Raw genomic sequence first — 16,318 nt, forward strand, 5'->3', positions numbered from 1 at the left:
TCCTTTACCCCTTTTCTGAGTTTGCTGCTGCTCTGCTTTGCCCCACCCCACCCCGACTTGCCCCACTCACCTCTGACCTTGTCCTCCTTTCAGGCCAAGCAGAAAGTGGACGCCTATCACCTGCAGCTCCAGAACCTGTTGTATGAGGTGATGCACCTGCAGAAGGAGATCACCAAATGTCTGGAGTTTAAGTGAGTGTTGGAGCACAGGGCTTTGGCAAGATGGTCTGTTGGTAACTGCTTTTTCCTACATAGCTCAGTATGAGCCATTTTTTTAAAAAAGAAGTCAGATGCCCTTGGAGACTACAGGATCTGGGGGAAGGCTGAATAGATCACTTTGAGTGGGAGAATTGGAAGCAGTAGTTCCAGGCTGCACAAAGAACCTCAGAAGCCTGTCTGACCCTTTTGAGTTTTGTGCTCTGAACCTGGTGAAAAACAGTTGTCTCTCCCCAGCAGGCAGAGCCTTTGCGTTACCTGTTTGATTCCTGAGCACGTTGTATGGGAGCAGCTCACTTCCAATTACATCTTTTTAACCTTTTGGCCCAGCTTTCCTCTCTAAAGTTCCAGCAATTCATTTTTGCAACTGGATTTCATTATTTGGAACCTGAACTTCTTGCTGCCTAGCTGCCTTTAGGTGAAAAAACTACAGTTTGTCAGTGTCCTTAAACTGTGATGCCCCTTGGCAAATCCAAGCTGAGAGATGTGAAAGAGGACGGAATAGACAAAATAAGAGAAGGGAACGTGTTCTTGCCTTGTCAGATCTATTTGTGTAAACTGTAAGGAGTCAGGTTTTATTTGTAATAAACTTGGGATGAGGGGGACCACGTTAGGCATTGGGTCTGGTGTATGCTGATTTTTGAGAGGTTTCTTTATCTGCTTCACGAGTCCATCCACATAATAATATTTAAATACTAATAGAAGTGAAATCCACATCAGGTACCTGAGTTAATAGTATTGTACAATTGTCAGTTTCCTAGTTTTGACAATGTATTATGCTTAGATAAGATATTATCATTGGGGGAACCTGGGAGAAGGGTTCATGGAGGAAATAAACTCTCAGTTTAAGACTTACAAGAAGTTTCAAAAATAGTACTATTTAAAAAGAAGAAAGATAGGATGCTCCACCTGTAACCGTTGTTCAGATGAAAGCCAGCAAACCCTGTAGCGAGGCAGGTGGCCATGTGGAAGGATCAGGGGCCCTGGAATCAGACAGTCTGGGTTCAAATCCCAGCTCTCCCTCTCCCTAGCTGTGTGACCTTGGGCAAGCTGCTTACTGATGGAAGCCTCTATCATTTGAAAAATGGAGATAAAAATCCCCATCTCAGTTATTGTGTGTCACTGTACATCAACAGTTAGAGCCTCTAGATCTTGTCACATCTGGTCATATTATGTTGGATCTTCCCCATGCTATATTTAGGCAGTTAATAATTTGAACTTAAGTGTAGACTCTTATGTTTATTCCTGTTAAATGGCATTTCTTGGTTTCAACCTGACAGTCTAGACCTAGACCATGGTGTTTTTATTTGATTCTTTAAGCTCTTAGCTCTCTTGCACAGCTTGGAGAGGTCTATAAATTTCATAAGTGTATTTTTAGGTTTTCAGCTAAATCATGGATATAAAGGTTGGGCAACATGGATAAGGATCCTGTGGCATGTCACCAACTACCTCTCTTCACATTGAAACACCTGCTAATGAGCATTTGCTGAGAAGACTGGATTCTAGGTTCCTGGGTAGCTGTAGACCAGGGCTGAGTTGACGTACACGGGGTGGAACTCTGGGCCTGTTTAAGCCACAGTTTGGGTTTCTGAGGGCCGCAGCTTGACATTGAGTTTTTTGGGGTTTTTTTTCTGCGCTACACGGGCCTCTTACTGTTGTGGCCTCTCCCGTCGTGGAGCACAGGCTCCGGACGTACAGGCTCAGCGGCCATGGCTCACGGGCGTAGCCACTCCGCGGCATGCGGGATCTTCCCGGACCAGGGCACAAACCATGTCCCCTGCATCGGCAGGCGGACTCTCAACCACTGCGCCACCAGGGAAGCCCTGACATTGAGTTTTTGACTGCAGGTCAAAGCACGAAGAAATCGATCTGGTCAGCTTAGAGGAGTTTTATAAGGAGGCTCCTCCAGATATCAGCAAGGTGGAAGTCACCATGGGAGACCCTCACCAGCAAACCCTTGCACGTCTGGACTGGGAGCTGGAGCAGCGGAAAAGGTAGCGTTTCCTCCTTCCTGCCCTTGTTCACCTGTGCAGACACGGACCTTTATCCATGAGGGACAGTGCTTTGTCCTGACCCAGGATCAGATAGCAAAGCACTGTGGAACCAGCAGAATAGTCTCTAAGACCAAATCCCGTTTTGTGATTAATTCACACTTAGCAGTTCACACTTGACCAACTGAACTGCATCATAAGTGGGGTCGGAATTGCTTAACGCCGTTATGCGAAAGAGTAACCTTTTCTTTAAAATTTTAGTGCCTAAGACCTAAATACCTTTTGTATTATTAATCTGATTTTTTTTTTGCCTTTTCCCCCACCTGTAAGCATATTTGTGTGGTATTGCAAAGCTGTGCAAACATTATTTTAGAAGGTTGTACAACATTCCAGGGTAAATTGTAAATCACATAATTGTTCCCATATTGAATTGGACTTTAAGTTGTTTGCATTGTTTTGGTATTATAAATAATGCTTTGAGGCACCCCTTTACATATAAAACTTTTTGTACTAATAAAGAGCTTTTATTTATTAACCGTAAGTAGAATGTCTATACTGTATAATTTAATCTAGATCTTCCTTAGAATATGGTATGTATATTTTTTTCATCCTGAACTTTTTTTTTTTTTTTTTGCGGTATGCGGGCCTCTCACTGCTGTGGCCTCTCCCGCTGCGGAGCACAGGCTCCGGACGGGCAGGCCCAGCGGCCACGGCTCACGGGCCCAGCCGCTCCACGGCACGTGGGATCCTCCCAGACCGGGGCACGAACCCATGTCCCCAACATCAGCAGGCGGACTCCCAACGACTGCGCCACCAGGGAAGCCCCATCCTGAACTTTATATGGTTGCATCCCTTCCATCATGGTGACCTTTTTCCCTTTCATGTTTGTACACGAGTTCCAGGGCTTTTGGTTGGCACATTTGTTCTGTTTTCTGTCAGAGAAGCTGCTGTTTTTAAATTCCTTACCTTTTTCTGTTGTTGAGTATATTTTGTGCCTTTGGTCTACATAATGAATTTAATAAGTACTGAGTCTGGATCTTAGGGACTTGGTGTCAGTTTTTTAGCAGATGGGGCTGGCCTGTCACACCCCTGTCCAGTACATCACTTGCCCTTGGCTAAGCCATAAGTGTTCCATTCCTGTGGCTCTGGTCTGGAATCTATCCCCACTCTGCCCCACTCAGGTCCATGGGCCTCATTTGTGTCCTATAGCTGCTGAGTCCATATATTTGTGAAAGTTCTGGGTCTAGCCTCTGAGGCAAGAAACGGAGCAGTAGGTGATACCAGTGGTCATGGGCACAGCCTTTGGAGCAGACAGGCATGGGTTCAGAGCCCAGCTCTGTGCTTGCTCTTACTGGATGACCTTGGGCAAGTTATCTACCTCCCTGAGCCTTTGTTTCCTCCTTCGGGGATAAAAAAAAGTCCCTATCTTCCAGGGTTTTTATAAGGATTAAATGCCATAATGCTTGTACACCATTTTCCAAAGTGCCTGGCACATAGTAAGTGCTAGGTAAACATTAGCAGATAATCGTGACTGCTGTCATTAGGTAGAGTCTGATAGTGAACAGGTGTGTTGGGGTGTCCCTGGAGAGCATCAGGCGACAGTGCTCTGTCTTCCCCCAACAGGCTGGCGGAGAAGTACCGAGAGTGCCTGTCCAACAAGGAGAAGATCCTTAAGGAGATTGAAGTAAAGAAGGAGTACCTGAGTAGCCTCCAGCCTCGTCTCAACAGCATCATGCAGGTGAGGGTCTCCCCACACCCTGCCACCTCCTCGGCTTTTGCTTTGCCTTCACCACTCAGTGGCACATTGCTGACCTGAGGCCACCAGCAGCCACATCACCCTGTGGGTTTTGTCGGGTCTGTTACCCTAATCAGTGTTAGAGCACAGTGCAAGGATGGTCCCGTCTGCATGCCCACAGCAGGTGTGATAAGGTTGTGTCCTGTGTGGAGGAATTGCTAGCAGGATTCGCTCTGGAACGTATACACACACGTACCTCGGCGTATTCTTTTCACCAGCGCCTATTCCGGGTAAAACGCTTTCACAAACTGTAAGTTTAGTTTACACCTTGCGTGATCTCCGCCAGCCCACAGTCCCCAGGTATCTAAGCATGCTTCCACAGATGTCTATTAGATCCCCCTGACTGCACCACAGGGGCCAGCTGCTCAGCAAATCTACTTGCTCTGAAAAGAACTTTACTCATATTTGAAAACCGTTAGGTACCTTAGGAGGAAAAGTCCCCACTTTACCTGTAAAATGTAATTTCTTTCTATATGGGTGACCTGATTTTTGTTTGCTTTGTGAAGCCAAGTTTGATCTAAATATAGTTTTATAAAGCAGGGTAAATGGCTAATATGGAGGAACTTTGTAAAAGGACCCTAGTGAAATTGAAAATTCACTTTTGTAGGATTTGGCAAGATCTACATTTCTTCTCTTCAACTCTAGGCATAGAATTAGAGTTAACAAATATGCTCAGTAACACTTCATATGGGACAAAAATCAGAAACTAAAAATTTTGGTTGTACTTCAATTTTTCCTGTTAACTGGAAACACTGAATGCTCCTAAATAGGGTACAGGTTAAATAAATTCTTGTGTGGTTCAGTCTTACACCTATAATGGAAGTATGGAGCATCCTGTTACTGACAGAATAACTGGACAGAAAGATCTATTAAATTATGAAATCAAAAACTGCACGTTGTAGAACATGTATAATCCCATTTGTATACCTTCATTTACAAAGTATTCGAATGGCTGTATATATGTGTAAGTCATGTATGTGCTTAGAAAAGTATGTTTTCACACCAAACCATTAACAGTTACCTTTGGTGGTTGGGAACTGGGAATTTTTGCCTTATAAACTAGAATACAACTTTAAAAAAAAATGTACATATACTACTTAAAAAAAATAATTTTATATAAAGAAAAGCATACAACTCGTAAGCATACTCACAGTTCAGTGGATATTCCCTGTGTACACATTTGTGAACACATCTGTGTAATCACCCAAATCAAGAACATTAGCAATTTTCCAGAAGATACTTTATTCCCCTCCCAGTCACTGTCCCCCCACCCCATAACCTTTAATCTTGACTTCTAACATCACAGGTTAGCTTGGCCTGTTTTTGTTGGTTTGTTTGTTTTGTTTTTTTGACTGCTACGGGTCTTCGTTGCTGCGCGCGGGCTTTCTCTAGTTGCAGCAAGCAGGGGCTACTCTGTTGTGGTGTGCGGGCTTCTCATTGTGGTGGCTCGTTGCGGAGCACGGGCTCTAGGCACACGGGCTTCAGTAGTTGTGGCATGCGGGCTCAGTAGTTGTGGCTCACGGGCTCTAGAGTGCAGGCTCAGTAGTTGTGGCCTATGGGCTTAGTTTCTCCGCGGCATGTGGGATCTTCCCAGACCAGCGCTCGAACCCATGTCCCCTGCATTGGCAGGCGGATTCTTAACCACTGTGCCACCAGGGAAGTCCTGGCCTGTTTTTTAACTTAAATAGATGGAATGATATAATACATATTCTTTTGTGTCTGGCTTCTTTTTTTTTTTTTTCTTTTTTTTGGCGGTACGCGGTCTCACTGTTGTGGCCACTCCCATTGCGGAGCACAGGCTCCGGACGCGCAGGCTCAGCGGCCATGGCTCACGGGCCCAGCCGCTCCGCGGCATGTGGGATCTTCCCAGACCAGGGCACAAACCGGTGTCCCCTGCATCGGCAGGCTGACTCTCAACCACTGCACCACCAGGGAAGCCCTGTGTCTGGCTTCTTTGATTCAACAGTTTGTGAGATTTATCTAGGTTGTTGTGAGTACCAGGAGTTCATTTATTCTCATTGATGTTTAGTGTTTGATTTGGGGTGTTTCCAGTTTGGGGCTGTTGCGAATAATGCCACTAGGAGCCTTCTTACACGTGTCCTTTGGTGTACATGTGTACACATTTCTTTTGAATATATACCCAGGAATGAAATTGTTGGATCATAGTATGCTATGCGTATATTTAGTTTTGGTATTCAGTGAAACAATTTTCTAAAGTGATTGTACTGATTTTTGAAATTCCCACCATCACCATGTGAAAGTTCTAATTTTCCACATCCTTGTCAACTCTTGATGTTGTCATTTTTCTTGATTATAGCCATTCTGGAGGGTATCTTTTATGGTTTAAATTTCCATTTCCCTGGGGACCAGTGACGTTGAGCACAGCACATTTTATATACTAACTGGCTTTTGGAGTACCTCATTTGTGAAGGGCCTGTTAAAGTCTTTTGCTCATTTTTCTGTTGGGTTGCCCGGAATTCTTTATATTTTCTGGAGATGAGTCTTCTGCAGATATCTTTCTTTTTCACTTTCATAATAGTATCCTTTAATGAGCAGATGTTCTTAATTTTAACATGATCCAGTTATCAGTCTTTTCCTTTCTCTGTCCCAAGGTCATGGAAATATTCTCGTATTTTCTTATAGAGCCCTATTGTTTAACCTTCCACATTGAAATCTATAGTCTTCCTGGAAGTGAATTTTGTATATAGTGTGAGGTGAAGGTCAGATTCTTTCCCCACATAGGTATTCAGCTGATTCATTTATTGAAAAGACCATTCTTTCCCCCACTGTTCTGCAGTGCCTTTTTTGTCATAAATCAGATATCTGTATATGTTTGGGTTTGTGTGTGCGTGATCTAGTTGTCTCTGCACCAATATCACACTGATTACTCTAGCTGTATCAGAAGTCTTGATGCTCAATAATGTAAGTCCTCCAATTTAATTTTTCAGGATTATCTCTGTTATTCTTGGCCTCTTTTATTTACATATAAGTTTTAGAATCAGCTAGTCTATTTTCATCTGCTGGGATTTAGATTGGATTGCATTGAATCCATAGATACTTTGGGGAGAATTGACATCTGGGTGGTATTAAGCCTTGGAGGCCATTAACATGGCATATATCTGCATTCATTTAGATCTTTCATTTCTCAGGTGTTTGTGTAGAGGTTGACACACTTTTGACATTTAGATATTTGTTGTTTTCTTGATGCTAGACGAAATGGTATCTTTTTTTAAAGTTCATTTTCTTACTGTTTATTGCTGCTATCACTTTCATAAATAAAAAACTGTATACTAAGTAACTAAGAAGCCACATGTTCCTGTGTGTGCCTGTAAAAGAAAAACAAAATCCCTCCTTCCTTGCTCGCAGGCTTCCCTACCGGTGCAGGAGTATCTGTTTATGCCCTTCGACCAAGCTCACAAGCAGTATGAGACAGCCCGACACCTACCACCTCCCCTCTATGTCCTCTTTGTCCAGGCCACTGCGTATGGGCAAGCCTGTGGTGAGTATGGGGGCTGGGCAGGGAGGGGCTGTGGGAGCAGCAGCTGTGGCCAATTGAGTCATTTGGAAGCACCTCCTGCTGAGGAAAGCTCCCTGGCCCTACTCAGAAGCCGTCAGGTGATAGATGCTGCCTCCCCTCTGCACTGCCCGGCATGGCTGTTTTGACCAGCTGGCCTGAGGCTGGACTAACCTGATGGGCATTTCAGAATGGATGGCTTTGAATCTTTGATGAGCCTGAGTGGTCGGCTGTTGTGTTCAGTGCCCAGGCAGCCTGTCTGGCCTCCCAAGCACTCACCCCATCAAGGCACACTTGGCAGGTGGATCAGTGCCTCCTGCTCTCTTCACAGAGAGGGTTTGGTGAACACAGGTCCCAGCCAGCTGTCTCAGGCTTTCACCAAGCCCTGGAACAGGCTGCATGTCATAACAGTGAATTACGGAAGGAGAGGAGGTGTCCTCATTAAGCTTGAAGGCAGCCCATGACTCCACTAGGATTTTGAGAAGCTTTTAGAGATCCTGCCTTTTGCCCTACTGCAAGCTTTCACCCAGCACCTAAAGTTTTCTTCCCTACGCCCACCCCACTGCATCAGACAGACACACATTGCGCCAGTGCATGCCTCTCCTCCCAGCCATGGGCATCAACACATTACTGTCTCTCTTCTTGTGTCTTCCTGGTCCTTTTGATCCTCTCCCTCCCCTTTCTTCTCCCTCCTGTTTTCATCATCAGCTCATATGAAATCCTCCCAGCCCCCTAGACAGGGTGAGTAATTTTCTTTTCTTTTGTGTTTAAAACCCAGCCTGTTTCCATTCCCATTTTACTGTAAAATTCCAGGAATAAACTAGTCAAAAGAACAGTCTAGCATTTGCCAGTGTTAATGGGGGCAGCCAGCTTGTTTGGGATGAGGTGTGATGGTTCATGAGGGTTGTCAGAGATAAGCAGTGGTCAGCCACTGAGGAATATCCCAAGGGCCCGCCACTTGGGGGAAGTTTGTCATCCCTCTTTGTGCACTTGAACAAACCCTTTCAGGCTCCTGTGACTATCCGCGTCTCTGTATACCCTTTTGAATGGAGAAGGAAGGGTGATGGCCTATCTGATCTCTCAGCGCTAGACCCACGGAGTTGCACAGAGGCAGGCCCAGGCATTGCTCATTGAGGTGTCAGGCCTGGTGCAGGGAGCAGGCCACTTAGCTTTGTGTTTGAGATACCAAGCTCAAGTTGAATAGACTTGGTCTTGAATCCTAACTTATTTACCTCTTGGCTGTTGTATCTAACTTCCTTGAGCCTTAATTTTCTCATCTGTAAATGGCTAGAGTAATAGTATTGCTCCTATAGGATTGCTGTGAGGATTGAAAATTAATTTTTAAAAGTAATTTTATAATTAAAATTCAGTCCTCCTAACCCAACTGGGCAGCCACCATTTGTCAAGTCCCTGTTTCATAGGTGCAGAAACTGAGGCTCAGAGCAGTGACATAACTTTCCAGGTTGTAAGTTTGGGAGTTGGTTGAGCAGAGACTCAGGCCGGGACTGGACTGCAGGTTCCAGGTTCCTACCCACTGTCCTGCTGCCTCCCAGTTAAATGTTGTGGTATCAGGCAGGTGCCAGGTGCTATGTGTAGTGCAGAACAGAGAATAAGAACTGAGGGGAGAGCTGTCGTTTCCAGAATGTGGACAGTTACAGGTTCTGGATGAGAACCATTAAGACAGTTGGTAGAATTGTGCCGTGTGGCTTTAGGCCATCGATTTGGATTTCTGTGCCTTGTTGTAAGCCTGAAAAGAGAAGCATTCACCCCTAGTCTCAGGTGATGCTTGGCCAGGAATCTGCATTTTGGGTTCCTTGTTTTCAGTAAATGATGGGAAAAAATGATGGGAAACTTAGGTTTCCCACCTTGCTCCTCTTCATCTGGAGAAAGGACTTTTGCCCTCCAGCCCCGGTCAGTAAGAAGCTGTGACAGAAGCAGAGGAAGTGCAGCCCCAGGGCGGGCCTGGTCGTGTAGCTTAGCTCCATCTCTCAGCAACTTTCACAGAAAGCTGTTTCTTGCTCCTAGATAAGACGTTGTCTGTGGCGATTGAAGGCAGCGTGGATGAGGCCAAGGCTCTGTTCAAGCCTCCCGAGGACTCCCAAGGTAAGTGGTGGTCAGGATCCTCCCCCACGTCTACTGTAGCTGGTTCCAGGAATGCCAGGTCACCACCCAGGGCCAGTGCTGGTCCTTTGGTAATTAGCCGTACTGGTTCTGTGTGGCAGGGAGCTTAGCTTTAATGTCTTAGTGCTCGGGGTAGACAGGGAAAAGCACTGCCTTTGGATTTCAGCCTGCCTCTCACCAGCTCACTGATCCTAGGGAAGTTCTTTAACGTTTCGGAGCCTCAGTTTACTCTCCTGTCAAAACAAGATAGTAATACCTCATGTAGAATTATTATGTGGATTAAATGAGGTCATGCATGCAGAACCCTTAGCATCATCCTCAGCACACAGTAACCCCTCAAATTATATGAGCTTCTGTTATTGTTGTTTATACTACTGTTATTACTGCCACCACCACCACCAATGGAGGAGCTTGTGGTCCATAGGATGACATTAAAAATCACTGAAAAAAAAACAGGGTGATGGGATTATAAGTCATTTTTCTTTTCCTTGCATCACTCTGTTTTCTATACTGAATAAGAAGCAGCAAATATTTATTCTAAAGGAACCCATTTACAAAAGCCTGGGCCCTATTATGCGCCCTGGGTTGAGGTGCTCTCAGGAGAATTGGGAGCCCTCACCTCGAGCTGCCTTCTCTCTGTCGCTGCAGATGACGAGAGTGACTCGGATGCTGAGGAGGAGCAGACCACGGTGAGAGTGTGGGGAGTGCCGAGCGGCTGCCCTAGGGGCCCACTAGTTGGCGGGTGCCATCCTCCCTAGAAGCAGAAGAAAGAGGTTTGAAAGAAAGGGAGCTGGGATCCTGGCAGCTGGAGAGCTGAAGCACGGGTCCCAGTGGTGAGGCCCTGGCCAGCAGGGAGAAGGGGACGGGGGAGATTCCCGTGAGCAGTGCTTACCGGCTCGACCCTTTCCTTTGTCCAGAAACGCCGGCGACCCACACTGGGAGTTCAGCTGGACGACAAGCGCAAGGAGATGCTGAAGAGGCACCCGCTGTCCGTCATGCTGGACCTGAGGTGCAAAGGTCTGGCTCCCCTTGGTCTGGGGGATCTTGTAGCGCCTAGGAGTGCAGCCAGCTGCCGCTCTGCGGGGTCCAGCAAGCTGATGCCTCCTTACCCAGGAAAAGATTCTGGTTTCATATTTCTGTTTTCCTTTGTTGTTCTTCATGGAGTTTGATTTTTTCCCCCCTCCTAAGCCATAACTTTGAAAACATAGCAAAAACATCAGACACATTAGGGATGCTTGATGGAACTACACCTCTTTCTGAACTTGACAGGTTAGATACACAGAACAAGTTGCCAAGAGTATGCAGGCTTTGAGTAATATGACCAACCTGCTTAATTTAATAAATATAAGTAGAACTTCGTATTTTGCAGAGACAGTGGGTTTTGAAACTGGCTTCATATGGGTAAAGGAGCACATGGTAAAGCATCCCAGCAGGATAAGAGTTAGCAGTCAGATGTAAGTTTCCTTCTCACCCCAGACTTCCAGACCCTGGTCCTGGTCATTACCTTCAAGGGCAACCATTGTGACAGTTTCCTATGTATTTTCAAGAAATAAACTATGCATTTAGAAGCTTTTACACAAGTTTATACTTAACCCCTTCGCCTTTTATTTATTTATTTTTTTTGGTGGTACGCGGGCCTCTCACTGTTGTGGCATCTCCCGTTGCAGAGCACAGGCTCCGGACGCGCAGGCTCAGCGGCCATGGCTCACGGGCCCAGCCGCTCCACGGCATGTGGGATCTTCCCGGACCGGGGCACGAACTGGTGTCCCCTGCATCGGCAGGCGGACTCTCAACCACTGCGCCACCAGGGAAGCCCCGCCTTTTATTTTTTACATAAATGGAAACACTCTACACACTTGTCTTCTCTTTGCCTTTTTATAAAAAAATTTTTGAGATAATTTTAGACTCAGAAGAGTTTCAGTGATGATACAAAGATTTCACACCTGCTCTTCACCCCAATATCAACATCTTTCTTAACCACAGTAATCAAAATCAGTGTCAATTTCATTGGTACAGTACTATTAACTACCAAACTTATTCACATTCCCCTGGTTTTTCCACCAGTGTCCTTTTTCTCTTCCAGGATCCAATCTAGGATCTCACATTGCATTTAGTCGTCATGCCTATTAGTCTCCTCCAGTCTTTGCTTGTCTTTCATGACCTTGACACTTTGGGAGATGAGGTTTATGTATTATGTAGAAAGGCTGTCAATTTGGGCTTGTCTGTTGTTTTCTCCTGATTAGACTGAGGTTGTGGGTTTTGGGGAAGGAATACCACAGATGGCAGTGTTCACCGTCACGTCTTATCAGGGGTCGGAGGTATCAATTCGTCTCGTTAATAGTGATGTTAACCCATATCACTTGGTGATCCCTTGATCGCTTCCTTTCCATGTTGTGTTAGTTAGAAGCAGAGTCTCTAAGTCCAGTCCACACTCAAGGGAGGGAAATGAAGCTCCACCTCTTGGAGAGAGTAGTAGCAAAGAATTTGTAGAGACTTTTTTTACTCAATGTTAAGTTGCCATCAAGTTGTTTTTATAGTGAAAGATCTTAAAAGTCTTGTTGACTTTGCTTTCTATAATACTGTTGACGCTCTTCTAGTGTTTAACTCATAAATGATGTCTTCTTTTCCTCCTCCCCTCCAGATGACAGTGTACTGCACCTGACTTTCTACTACCTCATGAACCTCAACATCATGACGGTAAAAGCCAAAGTGACAACTGCCACAGAACTGATCACCCCCATCAGTGCAGGGTATTGGACAGGTGCTGCGGGGGGTGGGGCGTGGGAGGGGGGTGTGGTGGCAGCCTTGGTGCTGGGCTCCTCTCGGATCCTCCCTCATCTGGCTCTGAGTGGAGTTCATGGCCACACTGGCTTCTGTTGTCACGTCCACACAGCCCCGAAGTCCTGGTACATCACAGGTATTTGGAAAGCACTCACTGACTTGAATTGGTGAAGTCCTCTCACTACACAGCAGATGCTAGAAGTGACTACAGCCTGTTGTAAATTGAGTGGGCAGGGCACCACCTTTTACACCAGTGGAAAGAGTGTGAATGTGAAAGTGAGATTTGGCAGACCTTACCAGGTTGACAAATTTAGGCCTCTCTTTTTCTTGTCTCTTTCTGTCCCAAGGTGCTGGGATTTCACTTTGCAGCTCAGCTCAATCCCAGGTTGTCCTTACCTGGGTAGTGGGAGGAAGACTGGCGGGTCCCTGTGGGGGTTTTGAGGAGGGTGAGCAGAGGCACGTAGTGGCAGCCACAGGTGGAGCATCCCCAGAAAGGCCCTGACCGTGGCTGCTTGTTCCACAGCCAGCGTGGGAAGAAGGGAGGAGGACCGAGAGGGCCTGGGGGTGAAATAGGCTCACCTGGCCTGGCACACCTCCCGACCCTGCCCCACCTGCTTCCAGTGAGTCCTCACGTCAGGTGTAGAAAGATCAGTGAGGGAGACGTGGGTCTGGTGGGATGGAACTCTTCCCAGGCCTGCCTGATGGTGGCGTTTCCCCTGGGTTTTCAACCCTGCACTTAGAGTCCACACCCCCTTCAGGCTGCATCCTTGGTCCCTGTGCTTGAGAGTGTTGCTGGACCACCCCGAGCACTCTGGATGGAGTTGACCTTGTTCCCACCTCACCCCAGCAGAGGGAGCCTAGGGCTGGCTTCTTCAGAGAACCCAGTTGCAGTGCTGGTCCAGTGAGCAGCTCGAGGGCCCCATGATGGCCCTGGCCACAGTGGAGCTCTTTGTCGTGATCGTTCTGCCTGCTCACTTCTCAGATGTCCTGTCTGCTAAGTCACGGGGCTGCAGGCTGGCCCCAGTGTGCACTGAAGCCCACTCCCCTGCGGAGCACTGCACATACCGTGATAGGGGCAGGACTGCACACTGGCTACGAGCTCTGCGAGTGCCGGGTCTCCCCTCACAGCTGTGTGTGCACCTTTAGCCAGATTACCTGACCTCTGAGTCTGTTTCCTCACTCCGGTCATTAATTAGATCCCCTCCCAGGGTGCCTGTGTGAGTCAGGTAAAATGCTTAGCATAGGTGAAATGCTTGGTAAATGACAGCTGTTTGTCATCATCAGATTTAATTCTCACAGTAACTCTACAAGGTGAAGAAACTGAGGCTCTGCAGAGTTAAGAGGCTGCCCCAGGGTCACAGGTAGTGCATGGAGAGTGATGATTCAAAGCCAGCTGGGCCTGTGTACCATGGTACTACACTACTGTCATTGCCCTGGTCCCCAAAGGGGAGGAAACCCAAAAGGAAACACCACCCTGAAGCCAGGATTAGCTCTTTAAGGGCCTTCAGGTGTTGTCTAGCTCATCCCCCTATTTTACAGATGGAGAAACTGAGTTCAGGGGCATATGTCCAATTATGGAAGTGCTGGGCCTAGACTTCAGACTCGCAGCCTAGAGGCCTTTGCTCAAGGCTGCTTTTGCCCCATGGAGACACCATGGTGTGTGGTTTTATTTATTTATCAACTAAAACAGGGATACTTTTTAAAAATTTCAGTTTAATCACAGTATGACACTAATTCCTTAATATCAATTATCTAGTCAGAGTTCAGATTTCCCTATAAGTGTTCTTTGTTAGTTTTGTTCTTACAGTTTGGGTTTTGAATCTGGATCTTTTTAAGATCCATGTGTTGCAGTTGGATGAAGCTTCTTTCAGGTGTCTTCCCATCTGAATGTCCTGCCATCTTTTATTTGTTGAGGAAAGTAGGTTGTTTGCTCTGTAGGTTTCCCCCAGGCTGCATTTTGATGATTGCATCCCTGCGGTACAATTGAACGTGTTACTCCCTCCCCCTGTATTTCCTGTAAATTGTAGGTAGAGTTAGAGACCTGATCAGATTCCATTTTTAGCGGGGGAGGTGGGTGTGCAGCACTGTGTCAGAGATGTTGCATGATTTTATCAGGAGGCACAGGCTGTCTCTATTTTTGAGATGTTAGCAACATTGACGACTGATGCCAGGATCTCTTAATTCATTAGGAAATTCATGTTTTTATTATAAACATTTTATTCAGAATTATATGAACCTTGCTGAATTTTCATCAAGAAATTGTTTTCCAGAATGATCTCCATTAGGCCACTTTAATTCATTAATCAGTTTTTCATTAAGGCATTGAATTATTTTAAATTATTTTCCATTTCCACTTTACGAAGATTTTAAAAATCTCTTTTTTTAAAACTTTATAACAAAGACTTGAGTAATTGAATAGTGTTTTGAATAGTCATATTTTTATGAGTATATAGCCTTCTCTTTAATGGCCATTATTTTTACCAAATTCAGTTGTCCTGAGCCACATATTGCAGATGGAAATTTTCTCGAGAAGATTTGATTCTTCCATCAGGTTTCATCAATTTAAAATCCTAATCTTGTGCATTTTTAGCTGTTCTGTTTCATTTTGGCTGATTCTGTATATTAGTAACAGTCACTAAACATTGGCTAAAAGACTGACAATTATTCATTTTCTAGCCGGTTCTCTGTGTGAAGCAGCGAAGGGGACAGAGACCCTTGGGGGTTGTGGAGGTGCAGGGAGACACTGTCAGGAGAGAGAGCAGGGCAGAGCCAGAAGCTGCCACCCTCCCGGTGCTAAGTTCCTGGAGGCCTGCTGGCTCAGAGCAGCAGTTTCCGCCTGAGTCACTCCTGACGCTGTCCCTGGAAGGCGAAGGGGAACTCCCTTTGGTGAAGGGAAAGAATGGACCTCGTTGACCTTTGTGATCAAATTACTCCATTCTCTCCCCATCTCTTCTCTGATTGTCACGTTTAATTACATGTTTAACCATTGTGAGTAGGTGGCTGTGGCATCACCGTGTCTCTCTGCTTACAGCACTAGGTCACCTTGTCTCCAGTCTATGTGATATATCTTTTTCTGGGAATTTTAAAGGGGACCTATTTCTGTGATAGCATGAGATTTGGTAAAAAGTGAGATAAGCACAATATCAAAGCTTCACACTGGATCTCTCTGGGGTAGAAGGGATCTGTTTTGCTCCTATGAAAATTCTGATTATTCCTATTGTGTCACAGGGCTTTGCTCCCCTGAGGAAAAGGCTCTGGTCACCATGTAACTCTTGAAGGGATAGGTTTCTTAAAAAATTGGTGGTTAAGAGTATTACTGTCTTTGATGGAATAGAGTAAATCCTGGCTCCAGCACTTAATAGCAGTGTGATCTTGGACAAGCCATATCTTTTAAAGCCTTGATCTTCTCCTCTGTAGAATGGAAATGATGATACTCCCTACCTCATAGGGTTATGACTATCTGATGACCTCAGGCATGTAAAGGGTCTGGCTTTGATCATCAGTGAGAGGGGGCGTTACCACCGCCAAATGCCCACGTCTGCGTGGAAGCAATGGGTTGGCCGGCGTTCTCACTGCAGTCTTTTTCCTCTTCCAGTGACTTGCTGTCTCCTGACTCAGTACTGAGCTGTTTGTATCCTGGGGATCATGGAAAGAAAACTCCAAATCCAGCCAATCAGTATCAGTTTGATAAAGTTGGGTGAGTCAGCAGCATTTCCTCCTCTCCCAGCCTCTCTGCTTCTGAGTTTCTCCTGTGGCTCAAACCCAAAGCTGGAGACCTGTTAGGGCCAGAGGCCTCCCAGGGGACAGGGGAGGCGGCTGGGCAAGAGGGAGTGCTCTGTCCAGAGAAGGGAACACATGCCTTTTCCTGCTTATGAGGCCATGGAGGGTGGGGAAGGGTGGA

General features: G+C 46.0%; 1 protein-coding gene across 8 annotated transcripts in view; it reads left to right on the forward strand.

The window, feature by feature from the left end:
- THOC5 (THO complex subunit 5) overlaps window positions 1–16,318 on the forward strand; it is a 32,220-nt gene that overhangs the window by 6,256 nt on the left and 9,646 nt on the right. For 5 of the 8 annotated variants that reach the window (XM_067700328.1, XM_067700320.1, XM_067700322.1 and 2 more), the window contains exons 6-16: window positions 94–191; window positions 2,063–2,209; window positions 3,830–3,944; window positions 7,368–7,500; window positions 8,224–8,256; window positions 9,541–9,618; window positions 10,285–10,325; window positions 10,554–10,653; window positions 11,304–11,440; window positions 12,274–12,386; window positions 16,013–16,114. In XM_067700328.1, coding sequence (XP_067556429.1) covers window positions 94–191; window positions 2,063–2,209; window positions 3,830–3,944; window positions 7,368–7,500; window positions 8,224–8,256; window positions 9,541–9,618; window positions 10,285–10,325; window positions 10,554–10,653; window positions 11,304–11,440; window positions 12,274–12,386; window positions 16,013–16,114 — 1,097 coding nt within the window. The remainder of the gene's footprint in view (window positions 1–93; window positions 192–2,062; window positions 2,210–3,829; window positions 3,945–7,367; window positions 7,501–8,223; window positions 8,257–9,540; window positions 9,619–10,284; window positions 10,326–10,553; window positions 10,654–11,303; window positions 11,441–12,273; window positions 12,387–16,012; window positions 16,115–16,318) is intronic. The other 3 variants (XM_067700325.1, XM_067700326.1, XM_067700327.1) reach the window with 3 other exon arrangements.

The sequence above is a fragment of the Pseudorca crassidens genome, chromosome 12 (assembly GCF_039906515.1).
Source record: "Pseudorca crassidens isolate mPseCra1 chromosome 12, mPseCra1.hap1, whole genome shotgun sequence".
Taxonomy (NCBI): domain Eukaryota; kingdom Metazoa; phylum Chordata; class Mammalia; order Artiodactyla; family Delphinidae; genus Pseudorca; species Pseudorca crassidens.